Below are 23,470 nucleotides of genomic sequence, written 5' to 3'. Positions count from 1 at the left end.
GCGGGAGCCTCCGCCCGTTACTTTGTGTGGCGTCGTGCTGGTTTTACTTGCAGAGAACGCGTTGTGCCGTGTGAGGCTGAACTCTCGAAGCGAGGTGGGGAGCGGCAGCGTTAGTTCAGCCCCCGGGCTGATCCCTCTGGCCCGGCTGGGCACTGCCTGAGGGGGAGAAGGGAAAGAGAGACGTGCCTCCTGTGTTCATAAATGCTTGAGCATGAGCGATGCAGTCTTCCTATTTTAGTGGGCTGCCTTTTGGGAAATGGTAGGCGAGGTGACAACTGCTTAATACTAATACATATTTTAAAGTCATATATGCAACCACTGGGGTTTTGGTTTGGTTTGGTTTTTATAATTGGTATAAAAATTTACCCTCTGTCTGTATCCTGCATTAAAGCAACTCTGCTTGACAGTTCAAATGTGTATTTCAAGGGCTAATCAATGGCATTTTATTTGGCATGTTATTTTCATCATGTAATACAGTGAAGAAGACTTCAGTGGGAGAGGTTTGAAGCATGTTTAAGTATGCTTTATTTTGTAGCTGTCCTATATCTCTAGCTCAGTGAGAGACAAAGCTGTTGGATGTACACCTACCTTATTTTGTTCCTATGTTTATAAGCCAGAATTTGAACGTAATACATTTCTGCCTGAAGCAGTGATGATTTTTTTTTTTTTTCTTTTCCAATTCTTTTATTTGAAATGCCTTTATATGTGTTCAGAGGATAAACCTGTGTTCCACAGTTTTCAACACGGAACTCACTGTATAATACTGATGGATAAATTGAAACACATCTTTTCTATCATTGCATCAACAGAACTGTGAAGCTTTAATTTTAGGTCCCAATGGTTTCTTCTGTTGGACCTTTAACGTTCCAGCCTTCTGAGTACAGAAACAAGAGGTTGAGGTGTGACTTGTAATGGAAAGGGAGGGAGACACAGAGTGTCTCACAGTTTTGCAAAGTAAGAGGTACAAAGAAAGGTCTCAGCTCTTTTAAGATTATGGCATTTGTTCCTCTGTAGATGATCTGTATGTGGTTTTATAATCAGACATACTTGATTAAATTAAAGAAAGAAAAACTTTGGGAATGCTTTTCTGGATTAAAAGTTACAGACTTCGAGAATAAACTTCTGACAGTTAAAACTGTGCCGCTTCATACCACAGATAATGTGGACAAAGCAAGATACACCAAGGAACATTCAGGTGAGGGTAGAAATAGGGGCGATATGAGTCTTTTTTGTTAGACCCCTGTGATTTTATGCAAATCCTATTTTCAGACAGAGCTGTGAAGTGAAAGCTTACATACACCATTGGGAAAGTAGTGTGTATGGGGAGGGTTATAGTTTTGTCTATTTTAATAAAGTTTAACATTTGCTGTCACTTTCAGTACTTGATGGATCAGAAACCCTCTAGGCAGCCATAGCTGTTAAGAGGATGGCAGCTTTGCATATACGAAACTGATGTCGCAATATGAAGCTATACTTTGTTGTTGCATAGGCAGAGGTTTGGAAAACTAAATATTATGATCATCTTAACTTCTACAAAGTATCATAGGAGTAGAATTTAATCATACAGTGCAGTAAAATATTTACCCCTTGATTTCTTGTTTTCTTTAATTGCTTGAAAACAAGGCTCATAGGTGTTAACTGTTTATTGTTTCCGAGTTTCCATGGGTGAGAACAGTCTTCTCTTGCTTCAGAATCAGAACTTGGATCCTTCGTTTCTTGTATATGTTTGTTCCATACGTGCACATTTTCAGTTGGCAAAATTTGTCAGACATTTATCCCAAAGAAGAAATACCCATGTAGGATCAGTGAAACTGCTCTTAGAGGAATGTGGGTCTTCCAGACTTTTAGATCCGTTGACTGAAGCTTCCGGACCTATATAGAAGCTCAGATTATTGTGTAAGTGCTTGTTTTGGCACAAGGGAAGAGAGATGGAAGTGAGACATTTTTAAATTTTTTAATTTTTTTTTTTTTTTAGCTTGGTTTAAATAAATTGTGAAGCTACAACATTGGGGAAAAAACCTGTCATCCTTGGTGCAGAATTCTTGTTTCAGACTTTGCTTCTTTAGATGTCTGTACAGATCTGTATTCAGAAAGTGACAGTTCCTTTACAGTACACTCATGAAAATGCGTTCAAGGAGAGCAATTCATGCTATTGTGACACTTCTTCAGTCTGCTGTCTTCACCAGCTTATTTACACAGAGTGGCTTTGCCATATATGCTCCTCCTTGATGAGCCTTCTCTCTGGAGTGCTTGTTTGGGTGGACCCAGTGTAAACACCACACATAGTCTGTTTTAATTGTTGTTTTTTTTCCCCTGGGTTCATATAGTAGGTTCTAATAAAAATAGATGATGAAGCTGGAGAACATGAGTGTATGAACTGACATCCAAGCTGAAATTTTGACATCTACCTCAAAGAGGAAAGAACTTTTACAAAGAGCACAGTCCCTTTTAAAGAAGGAATAAAAAGGCTATCATACATCGCAGGAGTTTCTGCTAATCCAAATTATTTCTTTGTAAATTTCTAATGTTTCCTTTATCAATTTTGGTTTTTCCCAGTTTTGCTTATTGGAATGCAGGAGTAGTTTGGGTTCAGTACTCCTACTTTGACCATTATTGATCCTCATCCTTCTGTAGTAACACCCTGGGGTTCATCTTGAGATGCGGGAGTGGACCATTTGGCCTGTTGCCTCTCAGCTATCGTGTTTTGTTTGGGTCTTTTCTTCAGTGGCTTTGCCTTTAAAACATGTTTATAAACTACTTACTATTTGTCTCTGTGCTCTGGACTTGTTCCATTTATTACATCTTTCTTAAAATGTACTACCCCAAACTGGACATGGTTGACGCATTGCCATTGCCAAATTAGGACAAAAAAAGTTTTGTGCTGTGCAGATGGTGGTACTGTTAATACATCCTGTAGTTGCCTTGTCTTTTCTTTGCAGCAGCATTTTGCTAGTGACTTTAAGTGATCCAGTCCAGCTGCTAGAATTTTTTCTAGTGCTGCCTCTACATCTTTGTTGTGTATTTTTGCATGGGAGCTCGAGTATGCTATTTTGATTTTGTCTTAAAAAATGTTACCTACATTTCATCTTGAGATTTTTATGTTGTATTGAGGTGATTTTAAAATGTTAATCTTGCCTTTCCAAAGGGCTTGCAGTAGAATCCTTACTATAAATCCCCAAGGGAAAAAAATAATGAGGGAGAACAAATAGGATGGCTTTTTTTTTTTTCTCTGAAAGGTCCACCATGCCCTTGAATGTTACTACTAATTAAAACTTATACATGAAAGAAATCATTTGGGGGGTGGTTTTTTTGGTTTGCTTTCAGAAAAGGGAATGTTGCTTTTTGTAATGGCTGTTTTCTTGTAAGGCATTTAAAGAAACTCTTTGACATCCAGGAGGGATGCCTTTCCTTGCCGTATCCGTCACTTGACCAAGAAGACCTCTTAGTCTCGTGGCAAACTTAAAGCAGTTGACCTTTCAATATTCAGGAGGCAACACTTTTTTTTCCTTTTTTTTTTTTTTCCCTTGCACTCTCCTTATCTCCTCCCTTCTTGAAGTAATCAGATGTCACTTGCATAGCAGTCTTCCTTATCAGAGCTGTCACTGATCATTCTTCTTTTTTTCCCCAGTGACCTTGAGCCTGAGTGGTTGGATGGTGTGCAGAAAAATGGGGAATTATTTTATTTAGAATTGAGTGAAAGTGAAGAAGAAACTCTGCTTCAGAACAGCTGTCCAGAAATGCCGGCAGTAAATCATGTCAGGTTTCGCGAAAATGAAGCTGAAGTTATTCAAGAAGGATCACGAAAAGAAAGAAAGTATGAACTGAAGAAATTGACCAAAATATTAAAAAAGAAGAATCTTTTACCAAAGCATTCTAGTAAGAAAGGCAGTGGAAGCTGTAATGTGCACCTCACTGGTCCTACTTCCATATTGAAACACCAGACTGCTCAGAAAATGGGTGTCACTGTTCAGCAAAAATACAAAGATGTGTATGTTTATGTAAATCCCAGAAAACTGTACAGTGCTGGAGAAGATGAGCAGCAGAGGCTGCTGGAGACTTTAGTAGGGATTGTCCATCAGTCTTCATGGAGCAGCAGAAGAGCAGAAAAACAAGGCAGGAAGGATAAAGTCATCAGAGGTGTTGGTGAAGAGAAGCTTGTAGTACATGGCTTGGTGCCGGGTAGTTCAGCAATGAAAACAGGCCAAATCTTGATCGGTAAGTAATTGAATGAATAGTTAAGTTTTGTACTCTTCCTTTAAAATGATGACTTGTAATAATTTTTTTTTTTTTTGAGGCAGCCGACTTGGATACTCCTGAGACATAAGCACGCACTTACCACAACTACTTTGTCATTCTTGAGGTGTTATTTTAAATAAATGTTATTGTACCTGATGTTTTGTTACCTATTCAGTTTTATTATAATACTGGTTTCAAGAACATGTGACAAACTAGAAAGTGTTAATATAGTTAGAGATGACTATCCTTTAAGAGTAGAGGGATTGAGCAGCTTGAACTTGGAAAAACAAATACCCCACCGCCACCTTCTTTAATTTAATGCAGCATTTCCTCAGTAGATAAGTGGGACTGGGGAAAAGCTATGGTCTGCCAAATATTGTATTTTTATTCTTTTCCACACCATCCCCCTTAGATAAAAAGCTTTACTGTATATGCTTTAATTGGATTTTGTCCATAAAAATGAGGAAAAAATATTGAGTAAGATACACTTGCTAAACAAAAGAATATCCAAACAAGGCTATGCAGAAAGTTTGCAACATATGAATGTAACAGCTGCTTCTTCAGCAGTTGTGATCTGAAGGCCTCCAAATACATAGTGGAGCTGCAGTTTGAGGAGGCAGTGAGCCAGTATAGCAGCTCTCCTTTTGTGTTGGTTTGGCTCTTGTCAGATGCTTCCATGAGCTGATGCAACTAAATAACCTGGCAGAAAACTAACCCAGAAGAGAAAATGCTTGTCTAGTTTTTGCTGGTGTGGTAAGTTAAACTTGGGTCACAGAAGGGCTGACAAGCACTGGAGCATGAATAACAGAGGGAAATGAACTTCTGTGGCCAGTAGTGAAGGAGCAGAAATAACCCCACTCCAGCATCAAGAGGCCATTAAAAGGACTGAGGGCTCACAAGACCCCAACCTCAGAGACAGTAAACGTGAAACTGTTTAAGCTCTAGCCTACGTCTGTGTAGGATGGAAGATTGTTTAATTACGCTTGAAGTTGGCCCCTCGTATGGAGAGAGCAAAGATGTGATGTTGGTTAGAAAATCATGAAAATCTTAGTACTGTAGTAGCACAAATCCCGCAAAGTCAGCATGAGTGCTTTTGAAATTCCAATGTTGTGTGTGTAAAAAGGCAAATCGTGCTTTGACTAGCTGATTCTTCTAGCACGTGTTTTTGGTAGGGATGCTAAAGAATACTCCAGAGGGAGAACTGGATAACTTTCAGATTTTACCAGAAAGAACTGATTAGTCAAGAAGTGGGGGGAGCAGAATGAGGGGAAGGAGGAAGTGAGTTTCAGCTTCATCTGCTTACTGGTATTTAATCTAATTAGTGTAAAAGTGGGTATTTATAGCCTGTAAGTTAATTTTGGGACACAAATTTGTATGTAAACTGCATGTTTGTGAGAACAGGTGTGAAGTTGGAACAGTGGAGGAAAATACTAGATCCAAGAGATAAAGCTACCCTTCTAAATGAAGATGGTACTTCATTGGCAGCACTTAATGCTTCCCAGAGCTAGAGAGGACAAAAACTGTGGGATTTTTGTTTTGTTTTAAATAGAAGAACATTTAAATTAATCTAAGAAGTCTAGCAGTTGAATATGTCCTAGGCTATCATCAACCAATATTGCCTTGTTTTTGCATATTGGAAACAAATACTTTTAAGCATAGTGTAGTTATTCAGCTCTTAACTGGGAAAATGAGCTGTGTTCTGTGCCAACAGTATAAAATGTATCATTTTCATATAAAAATACTTTCAAATTATATATCTATAGTGAACACTGAGTACTCTGGAATTTTTATGTGGTGTCTAGAAATAGGGATGCTTTGCATAAATTAGATGCTCAGGTTTCAGTGCTGTCTGCATAAAGAATATACAGTAAAAAAATTTTTATTCCGGTCAAAAAACTCTCTGGTTTACTGCCTCTGCAAAGGATGGGATAGCTATGGTATACACCCAAAGCCTGATTTGGAAGCAGCTGTGGTTCAGTGGGTAGCCTCCTTGCAGGATCTGAAGTTGGGCACAAAGTTCAAGAAAAATACAGTAGAACTTCGTTTGTTGTTGTTAAAAGTAAGTTTTAGGAATCCTGTTGTGAATTGTGGAAACAATCAGTAAAGAACGTTTCTGTGGTCAGTCTAAAATTGAAGGAGTTGCACAGAAGTTTGCAGCTTGTTGAGCCATCACAGATAAGGAATACCTGATCAGTATAGCGTGATGCCTGCTGGCTCATTTGGTTATAGCTTTGTTCATCTTCTTTGACTTGCATATGCGTAGATAGGAACCTGTTCTTCTTTAGCTTTTTAATATTTTAACAGACTTTTTTTTTTTAGTAGCTTTTTGTGAAGCAAACACTAAGTATATTTTCATTTTAAAATACATGCTTTAAGACAACGTGCTATGGTCTTCCTGGTGACCAAGACTTTGCAATGTGTGTTGCAAGAAAACAGTCTTGACTTGGGGCGTTATTACTGAATTTAATTTTTTGTCAATCAACATAAAACTTCATATCACTGTTTCAGGTACTGAGAAGATGAAAACAAAAAAAGACTCTAAACAATTTAAAAAATGCCTTTTTCCCTGCCTTCTCCAGGCTCAGCTTTGATCAGAGGCCTCTCTTCTCCCCCTTCCTAGTCTCAGCCACCCTTGTTTTCACTGCATGTTAACACTGTGCGTCCCAACCCTTTTGGTGAGGTAACTGGTGGTACAGGAGGGTGGGATTGTGTGAGACACTTTCCTTCTGCTGCTTCTTACGTGTTTTCTTCTGCTGTAGCCTGACTCCTCCGCAAGCCCCAGCACTTCAGGGATGGGTCCCCTCCATGGGCTACAACCCTTGGTTTTGCCCTGGCTCCCCTGCCTAGGTGGTGTTTTGGTGTGTGGCAAGTTGCTTACACCAGCTTCAGAACTGGCTACGAGTGGCACAAGGCAGCTCATGACCCCCTGCCACACAGACCACTCCTGCAGCACCCACTACCAAAATCCTGCCGGTTATGCCCAACTGAGAGTTCTCACTCTCCCATCTTATTTAAAATTTAAGCTCTCTAGATTATTTCTCCCAAGACTTGGGTTTGTAATATGTTAAATAATAACCAGGTTACCAATTACTTTGTATTTGCATTGGCAAATTAGTTAATTTGTCAGTGATAAGTATGGTTGCCACTTAAACGGCTACCAACGTTAAATCATAAGGGAGACTAAACTCTCTTGGTTTTTTTCACTTTGAAAAAACAGTTACAAAGTGGTTATTGCTTTAATATTTTTAGTAGAAATAACTGTTTTTCTCCCCTAAATAATCACTTTCCTGAGGTGGCTTCTTCAATTTATTCTGAAATGTGTATCCCTTATAGCTTTAAACAGTTAAAACATCTGTTTATTATTTGTGCACTACACTTTAATTTATTTTTTTTAAGATTGCATATGGAAGTCGTAAGTCTTGTTGCTGTATTTTATTAACCAAGTAGAATGCAGGCGGTGACCGTATGAAAGTAAATACAACACTTTTAAAAGCTAAAAAAACCCTGCCGCTTTGTAACTGTAAAAAGATGCCATTCTATCCATGTGTTGTTTATCAGCTCATTTATCTTTATATTTAGCAGTTCAGCATCCATCTTAAATTTTCAAAACAAAAAAGCCCTCATTGATTTTTAAATACTTGCTCTCACTTTCATTTTGGTTAAGATGAAATACAGTTGTTTTTATCTCATGTTTTTTAAGTGTCTTTTGTATTTTTTGGCAATTTATTTTTCTTGCCTGAGTTTATTATTAACAATATGCAAAGCTTGCTCTGCTGTGTAGAACTTACTAGTCTCATCTTTGTGTGTATCTTGAAAAAGCTCCACTAAATACTCACTTTTAGGTCCAGGCAAATAAGGGTTGTGATAGAAATGCCATTATAATTTCATTTTACATTTTTTTCCCCCTCTTCAAATTGAAACCTATCCAGTTCACAGCAGGGGATACTTCTTATAAATGCTGATGATCATAATCTTTACTACAGTAAAAATAGAAAAGTAATTCCAATGACACTGAAAACCCAGGAAAGCTCTTTTCACTAGAAACTAGTACTGTTGTTAGCCTCTTTGTAATTATCTTATTTTCTTACTGCTGTCATCACCGAATACCTGAACGGTTTGCGTGAATTCTCTCGCCTGATCAGTAGGTACAATTGTCAGAAAGAAAACTACCTAGGGACATGGATTAATCTTGGATGATACGAAAGATGGGCTATAATAATCCAGTTTTGAGCAAGTATGCAAAAGATGCAGGCTGCTGTTGCCAGCTTCCATTGGAAGGTCCAGGTCCCAACGCCTTTTACTGACAACTGGTTTTCTATGGGTTTCTGATGCAATAATTCTATTGATGTTATGTGCGAGGGTTATTTGTTTGTTTCCCCTGAATAAAGAAATGTATAAGTAGTCATCTTTGCCCATTTTAATAGTAAAAACGCAAGTATCACTGTTGGAGTTTTGAGGTTTTGGTAAAACAGGCCGTCATTGCTAGAAAGCCAAGTATATCTGTTAAATTTCTACAGCATAGACTAGTTGTTTAAAACAGTAATCCATTTACATAAAAATAATCAAGTTACAGTCATCTTCCAGCGGTCAAAGTAAGTGGATTTTTTTCTCATTTGCAGACCATCGAACTAAGAGTCCTGTTAGAAGAATGTCCTTGAAAGGACCAAAATACTGTGAGAGTTAGAGATTTCCATGAGGAATTACCATATATGGTGTACTTCTTGAAAAGGCTCTCCAAAGTAGAGATGTTGGACATGCAAGATTGAAATACAGAGCTTGCGTAAGCTTTGCTATGTTCTCACTGTGGAGTTTGGGTTGTCATTTATGTTCTTTTAATCTCCTCTTGAAGTATAACAGCATTGGTTTGGGTAAAAGCAGCCTGCTAACATACAAAGCAAGTAATTGATCTGGCTTTCTTCAGTTGAATGTGTTCCATACTTTGCCTTTTTTGGAAAGGAGTATGTGAACATTTATAAGTACTTCCACCAAGTCATTACCAACAACAGAGGCAACTAAATATCAGGATTTCATGAAAAAGTGTCCTCAGTCCTCTCCCATGTGAACAACATGTCTCTGGTTTTAATTCAACCGAAAATGTTCACTTCCTATTACAGTATGGAAGTGGTATTCACTTACCCACCAGTGTCCCCTGGCTAAATGCAAAGAAGATCTACTTTCTACTTTTAGAAATAGAGCTTGCAGGTTTATCTCTAGGGAACGGACTTATAACAAAAGTAACAGACCTGTGCCTTATGCGGCAAAGTGATAGGCAGTTCTGAAATAAATGTTTTAGGGATGCCAGCAGTCACAGTGACTTCTCTAAACTTTGTCTTTAAAAAAGCAGGAATGATTCCATCAGCTGTGTGCAAACTAGGTGTTTGAGATCAGTACACACTGTTCTTAGCTAATGCTGACAGGATATGAGAAGTTTTTTTTTTTCTAATGAGAAATGGAAAGACAGAACAAAGGAAATACTGAAGAATTCATGTCTCTCTCCTCTCTTTGCTCCATCACTCTAGCAAAATTCAGTTCTGCTTGGCATTGTGTGGAGAACATATATGGACATCTTACGGTTCTGTGGACTGAGAATCTTTTTATTATAAGTGATAGAACTCAAAAGCTTGATTATTCATTATTATGGGATTAAAAAAAAAAGCTTACTTTACTCCTTAAAGAGGACAAGTATTTTTCTAAATATAAAGTTACTGACTCAAGGTCTGAGATGTTGGAGTTGCCCAAAGAAAATGTATTTCTTCTGTTGCAGTTGCTCACTGTGTCTCTAAAAAGTGGAACTGAGTGAGCCTTTGTTCTAATGTTCTTTATCTTTTAACATATATGCTGGTGACTTTGATGACAGACAATAGTGATCTTACCAGCTGGTAGAAATGCAAGCCAGTAAGAGCAGGTCAAGTGCTATTCTATATGGTATGACACTAATATTTTTGTGTACAACTATATCATTGAAAAAGCTAAACCAAAAAAATTTCACATTATTTTATGTCAGGTTTGAAAACAATATTTCATGCAAATGTCTGCTTCTTGTTTATGTAAGTATATACATGTACTTCAGCAAAAAGGAAGAAGTTCACTCTCATCTTTGTACTTCAGAAAAGCCAGTTGGAGGGGGTTTTTCACCCACTTTATAGACCACAGGAATGATTGAAAAATGTATTTGTGGTACCATCTGTACAACTTTTTTCTCTCCGCTAGTGAAATGTGTCTCTACATCTGAAATTCAGCAATGTTTTAGTCTGGGAAAGTTTGACTTAACTCTGCAAACCGTCAAGTTAGATCAACTTAAACAATTGCAAACGCCATTTACCCTTTTATTTCATTTAACCTAAATTGATTAAGCATGAACTAAGTGAAATTAGATTAAACTTTATACATTTGCATTATTTTTTTCACAGGCTTAATGTCTGAAGACCTAAGTCAGTCTCACTTTCTCTAAGTTTCACGCTGCTAAAGAAGAGGAAACAATTCTCAAAGAAAGTGTAGATGTGAAACTAACAAAGGGACACTTGCATATATAAACTCTTTTCACTGGCATTAATTATCACACTGGGTAGATCTTAGTCATAGAATGGTTTGGGTTGGAAAGGACCTTAAAGATCGTCGAGTTCCAACCCCCCTGCCATGGGCAGGGACACCTCCCACTAGAGCAGGTTGCTCAAAGCTCCATCCAGCCTGGTCTTAAACACCTCCAGGGAAGGGGCATCCACAACTTCTCTGGGCAACCTGTCCCAGTGTCTCACCACTCTCCGAGTGAAAAATGTCTTCCTAATATCTAATCGAACTCTACCCTCTTCCAGTTTTAAGCCAAAAAAACGGAGCATCTTCCCTGGAGGCTCCTGCATGGGGCTACCCGACGTGCGGGTGATGCAAAAACAGCAAAAAAAGGGCAAACCAGCGGTGGCAGGGAGGCCGCCGCTGCCGCTCTCACGGTGCTCCCTGTTGCCGCCACCAAGATCTTGTGGTCATGTTCTGCTTTAAGATATTCTGTGTTCATAATTTTACATACTTCCTGTTGTGCCAGTGATGTCTTTCATTCTGTCACTTCATAGTCTCTATTCTTTGAACGCTGGTGTGTTTGGCAAAAAGAAGAGAAGGAAAGAATGCAAACACCCTGCCACACACCCCCGCAATTCTGGATCAATCCACACTGATCACTGTAGATTTTCTCAGTTGTACATCAAGTTGCAGTTCTTTAATAGTGATAGAGCCTTTTCTGGCAAAATGAAGGCAGCCTTACAGGACTGCTCTGGCTGTGTCTTCTGGAAAGCTCTTCCATTTATGGTACATGATTACATTTTTACAAATTGAATGGAATAAATATTTACCGATGCAATGAAAGTTATACATATGTACCTTAGGTGTCAAATAAATAAAACACTTTGAGTATATAGCATGTAAATACTGATAGATCTTCTCTTTTCAAAGTGTCTTTGTGTATTCCACCCTGGGAGACGTGGTTGAAAAATATTCCCTTAAGTGCTAAGGTGCACACATCTTCACGAAATGTGTGCAGCTGGTTTGAATGTCTTTGTGGATTAGATGATTCTACTGTTGTCTTTACAACAGAATTTGTAATCTAGTAAAACAAACAGAACAGAACTTTTGTTTAAAGTCCCCTAGATTAGTACAAGAGCAATTTATGCTTTCTCTTGTATTTATGAATGATGATCTTTAATACATGGTACTACAGTCTTCTTCAACAAAGAGCGTAGTAATTCTGTTTATAATTTCTTGTTATATTAGAGTAGCCTGAATGTTCTGCTTTTGATTACTAATTTTCAAGGCCCGGGGATCTGGCATGGATTTACTGAGTTGCTTTTAAATGCTGTTTAACTTTCAACTTTCCTGTCTTTGAATTGTTGTTGTATTGAAGATTTGATAGGTTAAACCTTCACTGTGCTGCACATCAAGAAACACAAAGATTAGGGAAGTGGTACTGTTACTTGAAATAGGAAAAAACCCAACGTAATTCTTCCCAAGGAATGCTAACATTTTTGTGTGTATAATGAAACTTAACCTTTTCTTGGTTTTGCTGTAAGAAAGAGTAGGAATGAGTCTTTCTTTAATGTATAATAACAGTGAGCAGTTAGTTGTTGTCTAGAATATTAAAGAGGAATATTGCTTGCATTTTGGGGGGATTCTGTATTTCCTTACTGATGGTTAGTTAAGAAGAATATTCTTCCTTCCATTGGCTTTGTGTTTTGCACAGACTTTGAGCAATCGACCTAGTACCTGGGAAGAATTCCAGTTGTATTTGATGGTGCTTAACAACAAGGTAGAAGACAGAAATAACAATAAAATGTCAGAATTCTTCTAAACTTTCAGATTCTGTTGTCTTTACTAGATTCTCAGGAAATGGAGAGACCTTAGAGACAGATTCTGCTTTTCCTTAGTATGCATGTCATTATCATCACTGTGTTAGTTCGAGCTGAGCAAGTCTTCTCCCTAGAAACCTTGAAATATGTACTGAACCTTACAGTTGTTCAGTGCTTTATTTTTGCAGTTTCTCATGTTTTTGTTGCCAAGTCAAGCCTTAAAACATAGTTACACTAACACACATTTGCTATGAATCCATATCCTTTCTCTTATCTCTTTACGCTGCCTGGGAGAGCGATGAGTGCTGTGGCTGTGAGGTGGCTGAGGTTTTCGCTATTGCAGGTGTAGCTGAACACTCCTGTAATGCTGTCTCTGGCTTTCCACGTGTCCTGGTGCAGAACAAAAGAATCGGTGTCACAATTGCTGCTTCTAGCCTGCTCAGGGTGTTCTGGAATTCATATAATTCCCTGGACATTGCAAGTGGAGCAACACTAGTTGTGAGGGACATGCTGGTTTATTTCACCGTATTCAATAAGGGTCAGCTAAGTGTGATGAGATGTTATCGTTTGTATCTACATTTATAATAATAAAAAAAAAAAAAAACCGCTGAACAGAGGAAATGGTGAACTGTCCAGATGGTTTTGGATTTACATTATATCCACATCCTTTGCTATTCCAGTCCCAGAACTCTTCTCATGCCTTTTCCCACACATGGGGATGCCTCGTGCTGCTCTTATAATACCATTCCCTCTCCTGTCCTGTAATGGCTTTTTGGACAAGTAAGTGTTTGCTGTGTCTGATTCTGAACTGCCCTTGTGTGGACTGGCCCAGCCTGGAGCACAAACAGGGTGGGTGATGAGCCTGTCCTGACCTGGGGCAGAAGAGGGAAGTAGGGCTTCTCTATCCAGCAGTCTATTAAGAGAACTCATAGCATGTAATGTGACTTGTGCCTCGTCTTCCAGCTTTGGCTGAAATTTAGTAATGGGATCAAAGCTATTCCTAGTACAATTGTAGAAGCCTCATTTCCTTAGAAAACAAACCTCAAGAGTTTGAAAAGAAAATAGAGTATCTCAGTCAAACCTTTTTTCACTCCCGTATTGTGTCTTGTGTTGCACTCTTTTAAATGCTAATATTAATAATCTTGGAGAAGATGTGGAGGTACTTTTTGAGGGAGTCTTTGTGCAGCTCAAGCAAAATTTGGCTTGGTTTTCCATTTGCTCTTTCAGAGCAGCTCTTGGTATTTTTACATCACACCTGTAAGGAGTAAGATGACCTTGGAATCGAGTCACTTTCAGTGTTAAGAAAGAAACTAATTTCTTTTCTTTACTTGCCTTTCCACAGACAGAAGATGATACAAGCTGTAAACTAATCAAGTTTTTCACCTGGTAGGACAGAAAGCAGAGACAACTGAAAGTGATACCAAAGAAAATCAAGTAGAAAATAAGGCCTGTTTTGTTACTTTGAAGTTGAATATTTGGCGCTGAAAGGACCTAATGAACCATCAAGTCCTATATCCTGGTGCCACTGGCAGTCACTTTGTACAGTTAGTTTCATAAATTCATGTTGCCTCATCTTAGGTATTTTGCCCTAGATAGTCTTATTGGGAAGCTTTTCAGAAATTCTCTACTTTGAGGCTACAGAACCTTCTGACTTCTACTCTAGCTGCTTTCACATCTGGCCTTACTCATTTTGCCTTTAACCACCATAAACGGGTTCTCCATTTCCCATGGTCACTGCAGGATTACTTCTATGTATCTGATGTCATTTAGTTTTGTTTTACCTGAGCACAGGTAGATAGAATTGCAAGGAGTACTCTGGATGGGATCCTGTCAGGTCCTGTTAGTACTACCTACATTCAAAGGAAATGCCTTTCCTAATGCATCCAGGTGTTGTGTTTGTCTTAACACGTTTTGTGTTACTTGGCTGTCTTCTTGAGAATGAATATACTACTGAATTCCATTATATTTCTGTTATTGCAGTAATATTTACTGCTTTCTTCCTCTGTGATACAGTGTTTATTTTATTCTGAAAAGTGCTTCCAACTTGTTGATATTAGAGAAACCATGAAGGACTATCCTTTTAGTGAGAGTTTTACTGACTTATGTTCAACCTAAAATTTCACCTTAGATGTTGGGCTGATGTTCTAAATTGCCATCTTAAGTAATCAAATCTTTTGGTTGATTTAGTCTCTCACTACCTGAAATATCTTTAATATATATTCTTTCCTTACTGCTGCTTCCTCTCTTTTTTAATTTTTTTTTCTTTTTTGGAAAGTAGATAAACGGCAAAAAGACCCTTCTTGGGCATAACTTGATTGGTGAAATTGATGGGATTTCTGATCAAGTAACAAAAGCGATATAAGCCTGGATGGAGGGGAGAAGCTTTGACAGTTATTTTTGTAAAATGATATAAGCATGGCAGTAAAGCCTTAAGAATATTGAAGTAATAGACTAATGATTCTAAATATACTAAATGCTGCATGTAGATAAGTCTAAAAAAAAGACATTTATGATTATTTGAGTGTCCTGTTCATTTCTAAAACACTATTTGGCTTGGTACTGTGGTGTAACACCATCTAATTTTCTCATGCTTTTGTTTGTTTTATCTCCAGGAGATGCTCTAGTTGCTGTAAATGACGTTGATGTGAATTCTGAAAACATAGAAAGGGTTTTGTCATGTATTCCAGGTCCTATGCAGGTACAGTAGTTAAACTTTTATTCCTAATGTCCTCTGTAAAACTTAATATTATTCCTAGCCTTTTTCCCTCAGGAAACAAAACCTAGGTGATCTTTTTCTTAGAACTTCCCCATCTGATTTTTGAACAGGTTGGTTGACTTCAGTGAAACTTAACGTAGAAATTTCAGAGTTTAATTCTGCTAAGTTTTGTGCAAGTGATGTCCCCACTAAGGGACATTAGGTACAGTCCAGCTGTTATGTATTCTGTTTGTCATCAGAGTTAGAGAGCATGTGCAACATAGTGCAAGAGGTAGCAGCATACTTGTAGGTTTAGACTACCTACAACACTTGATTATTTTTTTCCCAGTGTGAGAATCAAGGTATTCCGTGCTTGCAGAATTCTGAGTATTCGTGTTTCTCTATGAGAAGTACATACATGTGTGGAAAATAAAGTTTCATTACTTCTTCTGCTCAGAAAACAACTTTATTATTATGTTATCACTGGCATCAAAATTAGTTACTTCTTGTTGAATATGGGGAAGTAACTCCTTTGAGACATGCACGAACTTAACCAGCCACAGTTGTAGTTAGGGGCAAAGATGGCAAGTATGGTTGCTTTGGGAGTTGTTATTTTGCACACTCTGATCTCAGGAACTGAAGGATGAGGTATGTAATGTTGTGATGCCTTGCTCCTGGTGCGTAATAAGGCTGGAGATGTGCAATCTGGCAATAACATGCATGAAGCAAGATACTGATGTCTAGCTTAAAAATAAATGTCAACTGCAGAATAGTAGTGGCTTTTTTTGTCAGTTATTGTTCTTATAACAGTAATAATCACTATGGAAATACTTAAAATAATTATCTCTTCATCAGTATAAGAGACTCACAAACCACAAGAGAGTAAAAAGAAACCTGGATTAACAGGTAGTGCTATTAAGGATATTTAAAACCATTTAAATGGGAGAAATTGATACCGCTTTCATATTTAAATAGAAAAATAAATTCTTTAATATTTTAAAAGCTTTTAAATACTTTTAAGATCTTTGAAAACTGAGTAATAATGAAGGTTGATAGAAGTCAATAATAAAAATTGATGGAAAAAAAAACCCCTAAAAAACTGACCTGATGAATACTGTCTCTTCCCCCCCAGAAAACCTACTGCTTATATCTTCTCTTCCAGCAGAAGAATAATTTTGGAGCTATAATGAAGAATTAAATAACTAATACAGAACTACATAACTGTTTCAGAATTAAACCAGGAGAGTGTTCATTACCTAGGCTGTTAGTAGCGTAAAATTAAGTATTTTGAGTTACTCTGCTTAAACCCGCTTTCTGGTGGAGAGGAACACAAGGTAGAAGTTGCAACTTAAAAGATGGAGCAGGTTAAAATTATAGTGTGTCTGTAACCTCTTCGTAGTTTTTATTCAGGTAGAATATATGAGGTGATAATAATAGAAATGTTTTACTGTCCAGAGATGATAAGAAGTGGAAATTTTAGGTTTTGTTAAACATGCTTCTGTTGGCAACTTCTGTACTGTAAGTGCCTGTAGAACTGTATCTGCAACTGCAGTAAGATTGAGTACTAGTATGTCAGTTTAGGAAGCTTTCCAAGATACTTGACAGCATGAAGCTTGCCTAAGCTACCAGAGCTGTGGTCAGGTATTGGCAAAGCTCCATGGTAGAAAAACCTTGTCTTGCCTGTCTTTGACCAAATACGGAGTTGCTGTAACTGTTATTAAATACACAATGATTAAAAAAGCAGAGATTATATAGTTTATTTAATTGTATGCTTGCTAGATTAGAGTATACATATCACTTGTTGCTAAAATGCAATCCAACCCTTTATATAGTAGTTACTTTTAATGCAATGTTAAAGTTTACATTGTCAGTAAATCTGTCAAGTAGACAACGGTTACTTTAAATGTATATTTGAAATATAACTGTTTGTCATGTTGGCTTTCCAAAACCTTTTATTAAAGCGCAATTATTCCTTTTTTACTGTGCAGTTTGTGTCAAGCCAGAAGAGTGATTGCTGAAGTAGACCAGTGGAGAATTTAAATAGAGAGTTCTGGGGTTTTTGCTGTGTTCATGCTGCTGAAGAAACAGAGGGTTCTTGTTTCTGAGATCTAGTAATAAAGACAGCTGTTAAACAAGGAAAATTGTTATTGAATTCTCATTCATCTTACACTGCAGAATATATAAAAAACCCTGCAGTTTAAAACTTTTAGTGTAGTTAGAGAAGTTATTTACGTAAGTAAAGTCACTGCTCTTCTGGGTTCAGTATTAAAAAATTACTGGAAGTAATTTCAAAATCTAATTACCTAGATTCTCTCAGTTGCAGCATGTGGTATAACATCTCTCATTATTATATTTCCAGAATTTTGTCTTCCTTACCTCAGTTTAGGTAAACCAGCTTCTAGCATGTAAGGGCTAGTTTAGTGTCTGTAATGAGCAATAGAAGTCCAAATGCTACATTAGCATTGGATACCCCGTTTAGAAGTTGTGTAGCAGTCACTGAATGCAACAGGACAAAGCATACCCCTCCTCCATGTTTGAGATCATATGATAAAATTATACGCTACAATCTATGCAGATTCACATTTCTGTAATCAAAATAGCTGCTGTTTCCTATCGCCACAAGATAGAGAAGACAGAATAGGAAGGGGAAGATATCTTAAAAATACATACTTTTCCTTATTTTGATACTCTGAAGTTGCAGAACCATTTTACCTGAAAGTTTCTAAAAATATTCATCCTGAAGCAGACATTCAGAATCAGAAATTTCAGCCTGAAATTTTGAGTCACAGTTGTGCAAACCATAAGAACATGGAAAACAGAGACTTAGAACAGGAAATGGCAGGCAATCTTAAAAGGCAGGCAATGCCACCAGCTCTGTGTATAATAAAATCCATATTCTAAGACATACAGCTTTCCTGCAGTGAACAGAAAGCGTACCTTTCTGGGTCAGACCAATGGTATAACAGCTACGTTTTCTTACACTGACAAATGTTTATTAAGAAACAAATTAAATACAAAGGTACCTTCCCATCATATTTTTCCAGCTTCCAGCAGTCAATAGTTAGGAACTTGTTAGATCACTTACAAATTTGTACCACCCTCTTTTTTAATCTCATTCTTAAAATTCCTTTGACCTCCACAGCATCCTGTAGCAGTGACTTACGTAACTGATGTGTTACTTTTATTTTTGTTGGTTTTCAAACTGCCATCTAATTAGGTGCATTTCATACCCCCAGGTTCCTGTGTTATGAGGAGTAGTTAATCATCCATGTCTTATTCTTCGTACCATTCCATGACTTTGGAGAGCTCTATCGTGACTTCTGTCACATATTTCCTAAGTGGAAAAATCCCCATCTGTGTACCTCACAGTTTGCTGTATTGTTCCCTTCATCAGTGCCTTCTTGCAGTTTGATTAAATTATTTTTGAGAACTATTGAAAATATTAACAATGTGTGCATGCTATATATTTATAGATTGGAATACTAATATTTTCTGTGCCTTTCCCATTCTACATTTCATTTCCTTTTCTGTTTTCTGCTGGGCATTAAACTGATTTTCTTTAAGAGAAACGGTATCAAAGTTGTGAAAGATTTCATAGTCAGTATTTGCAAAAGGATACTTAAGTAGTCAGATGTTTAATCAGATCCTATACACTGCTCAGAATGAACATTCATTTCTCTTCCACACAAAAATAATAGTTTTTTAGGGTATGTAGAAACGGAGTCTCTTGGACATTTTTTAATTACGGCTTTTTCCAGCCTAGATAGTCTTTTTCACAGTAATTTTTTTTAAAGGCAGGGAATAGATTAGAACTTGGACAAAAGTTGAGAGGAACAGACGATATCACGTTTCAAGCTGTTAGATAGAATCAAGCAGATTTGGAAAGGAACTTGTAGTCAAATTGTGCAGAGACACCTTTCTCAGAATACAGTGACTTCCCATCTGAGCGGTGCAGTGCTGCCCAGGGATGTGGGAGGCAGCATGGATACCTGCAGGAGGAGGGAGACTTAAAGATGTTTGGCCCACTTTGTTTTGAGCTTTTGCTTGGAGAGCTGTATTGGCTGTGTTTCTAAGACAAGACAAACTGAGTTTTCGGGGTTTTCTTGTTGGTTTGGTTTTGGTTTTGTTTTTTTTTTTTTAAATTGAGAGACTGAAGGCTGCAGCAAGAATTACATCTGTGCGTCGTTAGTGTAGAGACTGTAGCCGAAGTGTCATGAATAAGTGTCCACAGACAAGATGTAGTAGAAGTTAAGAGAAGTAACTATTGAGCCTTGAGGAAATCTGCATGAAGTTAAACAGGGTATGAGGAAAATCCTCTGAAATACATGCAGATGGTGTGACAAAGAGAACTGAGCCACAGAATGCCAGAGAGGAAAACATACATCTATAAAATTGTGAAACAATCAAGTTACTGGGTATTAAAAAGCCAGTGCTTCTTAGTTGGATGCTTCTGCTCCTCAAGTCCTGTTAATATGCAGTGTAATGAATCAAAACTGAAATGATGAGGAGAGAGCAAGGGATGAGCTACTGTCAGAAAAGAAAGCAGTAGCACATGCCAGGAGAGCAGCACTGAGTGCAATGCTGTTCCAGAGAATGGGAAAAGTGAAAAAAAGCTGATAGCAGCCAAAATAGGAGAGGAAAAGATTAACGAGAAGTGTTGGGAGGGAGTAGAGTGGAATGGGAAGGCGGCAGCCAGTGACAGAAATACTGTAGCTGAATGAGCTGGTGATGGCACTTCTCTCTGATCTAGCTTGACAGGCAGTGGGTGTTTTAAAGCATCATTACTTCTTGCTGGCACCCCTCTCTTTAAGTATGTGTATACACATTCACAATTATGAAAATGTATATTAGCTATATTTAAATGTATAAATTACCTCTGCCTGGGCTTTACAAACTTATTGTGACTGGGAAAATGTAAGCCTTTTTTCTTGCATCAATCATTAGGATAAGCTGTCACTGACTTTAAAGAGAAGCAAGATTTGGTCTGATATATTATGTTTAAAACTTTGCAGTCAATAGACATGTTAAGGATACCTTAAGGCAGACAAACAGCCTTGAATAAAAACGTATAAGAGAGGGAACTGAGAGGGTGCCTGCTTAGTCCAAATAAATATATTGTCAGTCACTTTGAACAATGATGAAAACTAAGGTATCATCCAAGAAAATAAATTAATTTATTCTTCTCAGAAATCGCAATTTTATGCTGAGTCAGAAGCTACATATTTCTCACATATCCTTCTTTCATACTTAGGATGAAGTGTTCATTCACAAAAAAAAATACTACTCTCTCATCGCTGCTGGCACAACTAACAAATGGAATTTTTGTGAGGCAGTGCTCATAAAAAGGAGGTCTATAAAGCAAATTGTGAAACGTATTTCCACACCAAGTTTGGCTTTTGTGTTGTTTGTGAGCCAGGAAATACGCAACTTTTTTTTTTCTAAAATTCCAGGGGTTTACTTTATTTGGGAAATAAAGAATAGTAAGCATCCTGTAATTTTTTGACAAAGTAAGCTTGATCATCTAAACTTCAAGTTATTTTCATTTTTGTTTGTGCTTTGATTATTTTTCTTCTGAAGACAGTGCAGCAAGTGATGTAAGCAACTTCTGTGCTTCTTTCTAGTTGTGTACAGTTGTTAAATACGGCAACAAAACTTACTCGCTGAGTCTACAGTTTAAAAAAAAAAGGAAAGTTAACAAAGTGAAAATGTTGGCCGATTGAAGGAATTGCTGCTGAGTGTTACAAATTAACAGACTTCTGCAGTCTAATGTGAATGGATTTTCCTGTGCAAACGTACCTGTCAGTGCACTCAAAATAACAAAGAAAAGCTCATGAGAGAGCCTCGAGGATATATACTTACGAAAGTGCTGACATTCTGAAAGAAGTCAAATACTGTGTGTGTTTCAAAAGCATGGTAATAGGTTTTGTGTTCAAACAAACCTAGAGCAGTAAGTATATTTTTCCAGTCTCAAAACCATAAGAATTAAGTATGAAAACACACCAAACCACATGCTTACTCACATGGTTCACAGAGCATGTAATAGCTGGCTTTGTCCTTAATGATAGATGGTTGTGTAATGCTGAATATATAATTGGTTTCTTGAAACAGCAGGAATTTTTGAATGCTTACATCTTTGTCAGTAAAGCTAAGAAAACTTAAAGGGCTGAAACTGCATCTATTTCATCTGGTATTAGAATGTAATTGTAAGTACAGCCTCACTTTCCCAATAATTAATTATCTTAATAGGTTAAACTTACATTTGAAACATCAATATTTGAGCCTGAAGGAGCTTCTCAGCAGAGGTATAAACAGGCACAGTCAAGTATGAACAATCTGGTTCGGCTCTTGTGGGGAGAAGACAGTACAGACCTTCAACAGGCTGTACAAGATGTGCCTCATGTCGTTATGTTCCTCGCAACGAAACTGGACTCTGAAACATCTAAGGATGAGGTATGTGGCTAAATGAAACTGAAGATGAAAGGTAACAACTGACAACAGCAACTGCTATGCCTTTCGATGTTAAAAAAAAAAAAAAAGAAAAGAATAAAAACCTTGGTAATAATTTTGAGCAGTCTGTAAAATGTCCGTTTTGACGGAAATAAGGCCTGAATTCCAGGAAAAAAAAAAAGCATCACTGCTGACAAACTCTAATTGGACTTGAAATTCAGTGCTGCTGAATAAAGAGCAGGCTAGAGGTGTTAACAGACAAAACAGAGACAAATTCAGTAGTTCGTTACTGTCTTTCGGTTGCTCACTGTGATGTTTTCAACGCACCTCTCGAACTATGAAATCTGCCTAGTCAAAAAAATTTTCCCCAGCAGGAGCTGTTGGCTGTCCACATGCGTAAGTACTTTTCCTTTGTCCCGTAAAGCTTCCTTTCACACCTCTTTGGGTTTTGTGTTCCTCAGAAAAATTTAGCCAGTGTACGTATGAGCCATTGTAAGTTTGTGTGGATGTTCTTCACGGTGTAGCCATAGCTACAAATGCTCCACTCAGAATGCAGGGAAGACACGGAACGGTGTGGAGGGCTGAGTTTGGCCTCTTGCCTGATCTAAAAATGACAAATGGACAAAGTGGACATTTTAGGAACAAACATTTGGAAAAAGACTCTTCTCCCCTTCTGCAAATGCTCCTTAGATGTAGCATAGTGCCCCAATGATCTGTATTGTCTGTGATGTGGAGCCATCAAATGAAGCATAAGTTTTGCCACTTCCCAGGGACTGGGATGGTGAGACAGTGATGGAGTGGGGAGCAGAAAAAAGATGTTTTGCTTTCTCTCCTCTGGAATTAATCCTTAGATCCAGTCAGTGCTCCATCCCTTCTCTGAGATGTCTTTATTTTTTGATAGTATTTTTCAGCTGATAGAAGTCTGTATCACTCTGTGGTGATGTGTAACAGAGGAAAAGGTGTTACAACTACACATAATGGAGTTTAGTTTTATTTTCTAGAGATAGGGCTGGGGAGGAGACCCCTAAAAATTACATGATGTCATAATACTGTGAAAAAAATGTTGTGAAATTTGCAGAGTTAAGTGCTTGAAAGGTAGGAAATGACAGATTTAGGGCTATTTCTGTAACTTTAATTCATCCCTTTTGTACATACGCAGCATGACATTGTCTTTGAGTATTACATTTTTTCTGAAAGATGCTTGTCTTGGACAGATGATAGTGTATAATTAAAGCTTATTAGGCAACCAAAAATCCAGTGCTTCATAATTCTGGAGTCCTCGACTTTGCATTATAAATCATGCTCTTTTAACACAATATTTTTAAGGTAATGTATGCTTCATTGTGTATTACAGCAAGATACTAACACTGCAAGCTTTGGTTTGCAGTTCTTTCCTGTATAAGAGACCACATTTTTTCATGGGAGGTACCTTCAGAAGAAATTAGTTTATGCCAGTGTCTCTTAGTTGGTTTTTTTTTAATTTTTTTTAATAGCTTTGCAACTAGGCAGGGTCATTCTGTGCTTTTTCCCACCCAGAGACTGCTTCCATTAAAGCATATGATACCGAAGTATTTTTCTGCTTTTGGTATTTCCCAATAATAAAAGTGAAAAGAGCTCATTTAACTGTGAATTAAATAACCTTAAGATGCTTTATCAAAGTTCACTTACATACTGCAAATAGTTGTGGTTTTTTTTTTTCCTTCAATTCTAAGTTTGTTGTCCAAGACTGCTATGTTATGTGGATAGAACAGCTATGGACAGT

General features: G+C 37.6%; 1 protein-coding gene across 1 annotated transcript in view; it reads left to right on the top strand.

The window, feature by feature from the left end:
* INTU (inturned planar cell polarity protein) overlaps positions 1-23,470 on the top strand; it is a 45,393-nt gene that overhangs the window by 277 nt on the left and 21,646 nt on the right. Inside the window, exons 2-4 of the mRNA XM_074154780.1 lie at positions 3,629-4,215; positions 15,179-15,264; positions 21,508-21,711. Coding sequence (XP_074010881.1) covers positions 3,629-4,215; positions 15,179-15,264; positions 21,508-21,711 — 877 coding nt within the window. The remainder of the gene's footprint in view (positions 1-3,628; positions 4,216-15,178; positions 15,265-21,507; positions 21,712-23,470) is intronic.

This window comes from Numenius arquata, chromosome 10 (genome assembly GCF_964106895.1).
Source record: "Numenius arquata chromosome 10, bNumArq3.hap1.1, whole genome shotgun sequence".
NCBI lineage: Eukaryota > Metazoa > Chordata > Aves > Charadriiformes > Scolopacidae > Numenius > Numenius arquata.
The sequence above is the reverse complement of the archived record's forward strand: the minus strand, read 5'-3'. Positions and strand labels throughout refer to the sequence as shown.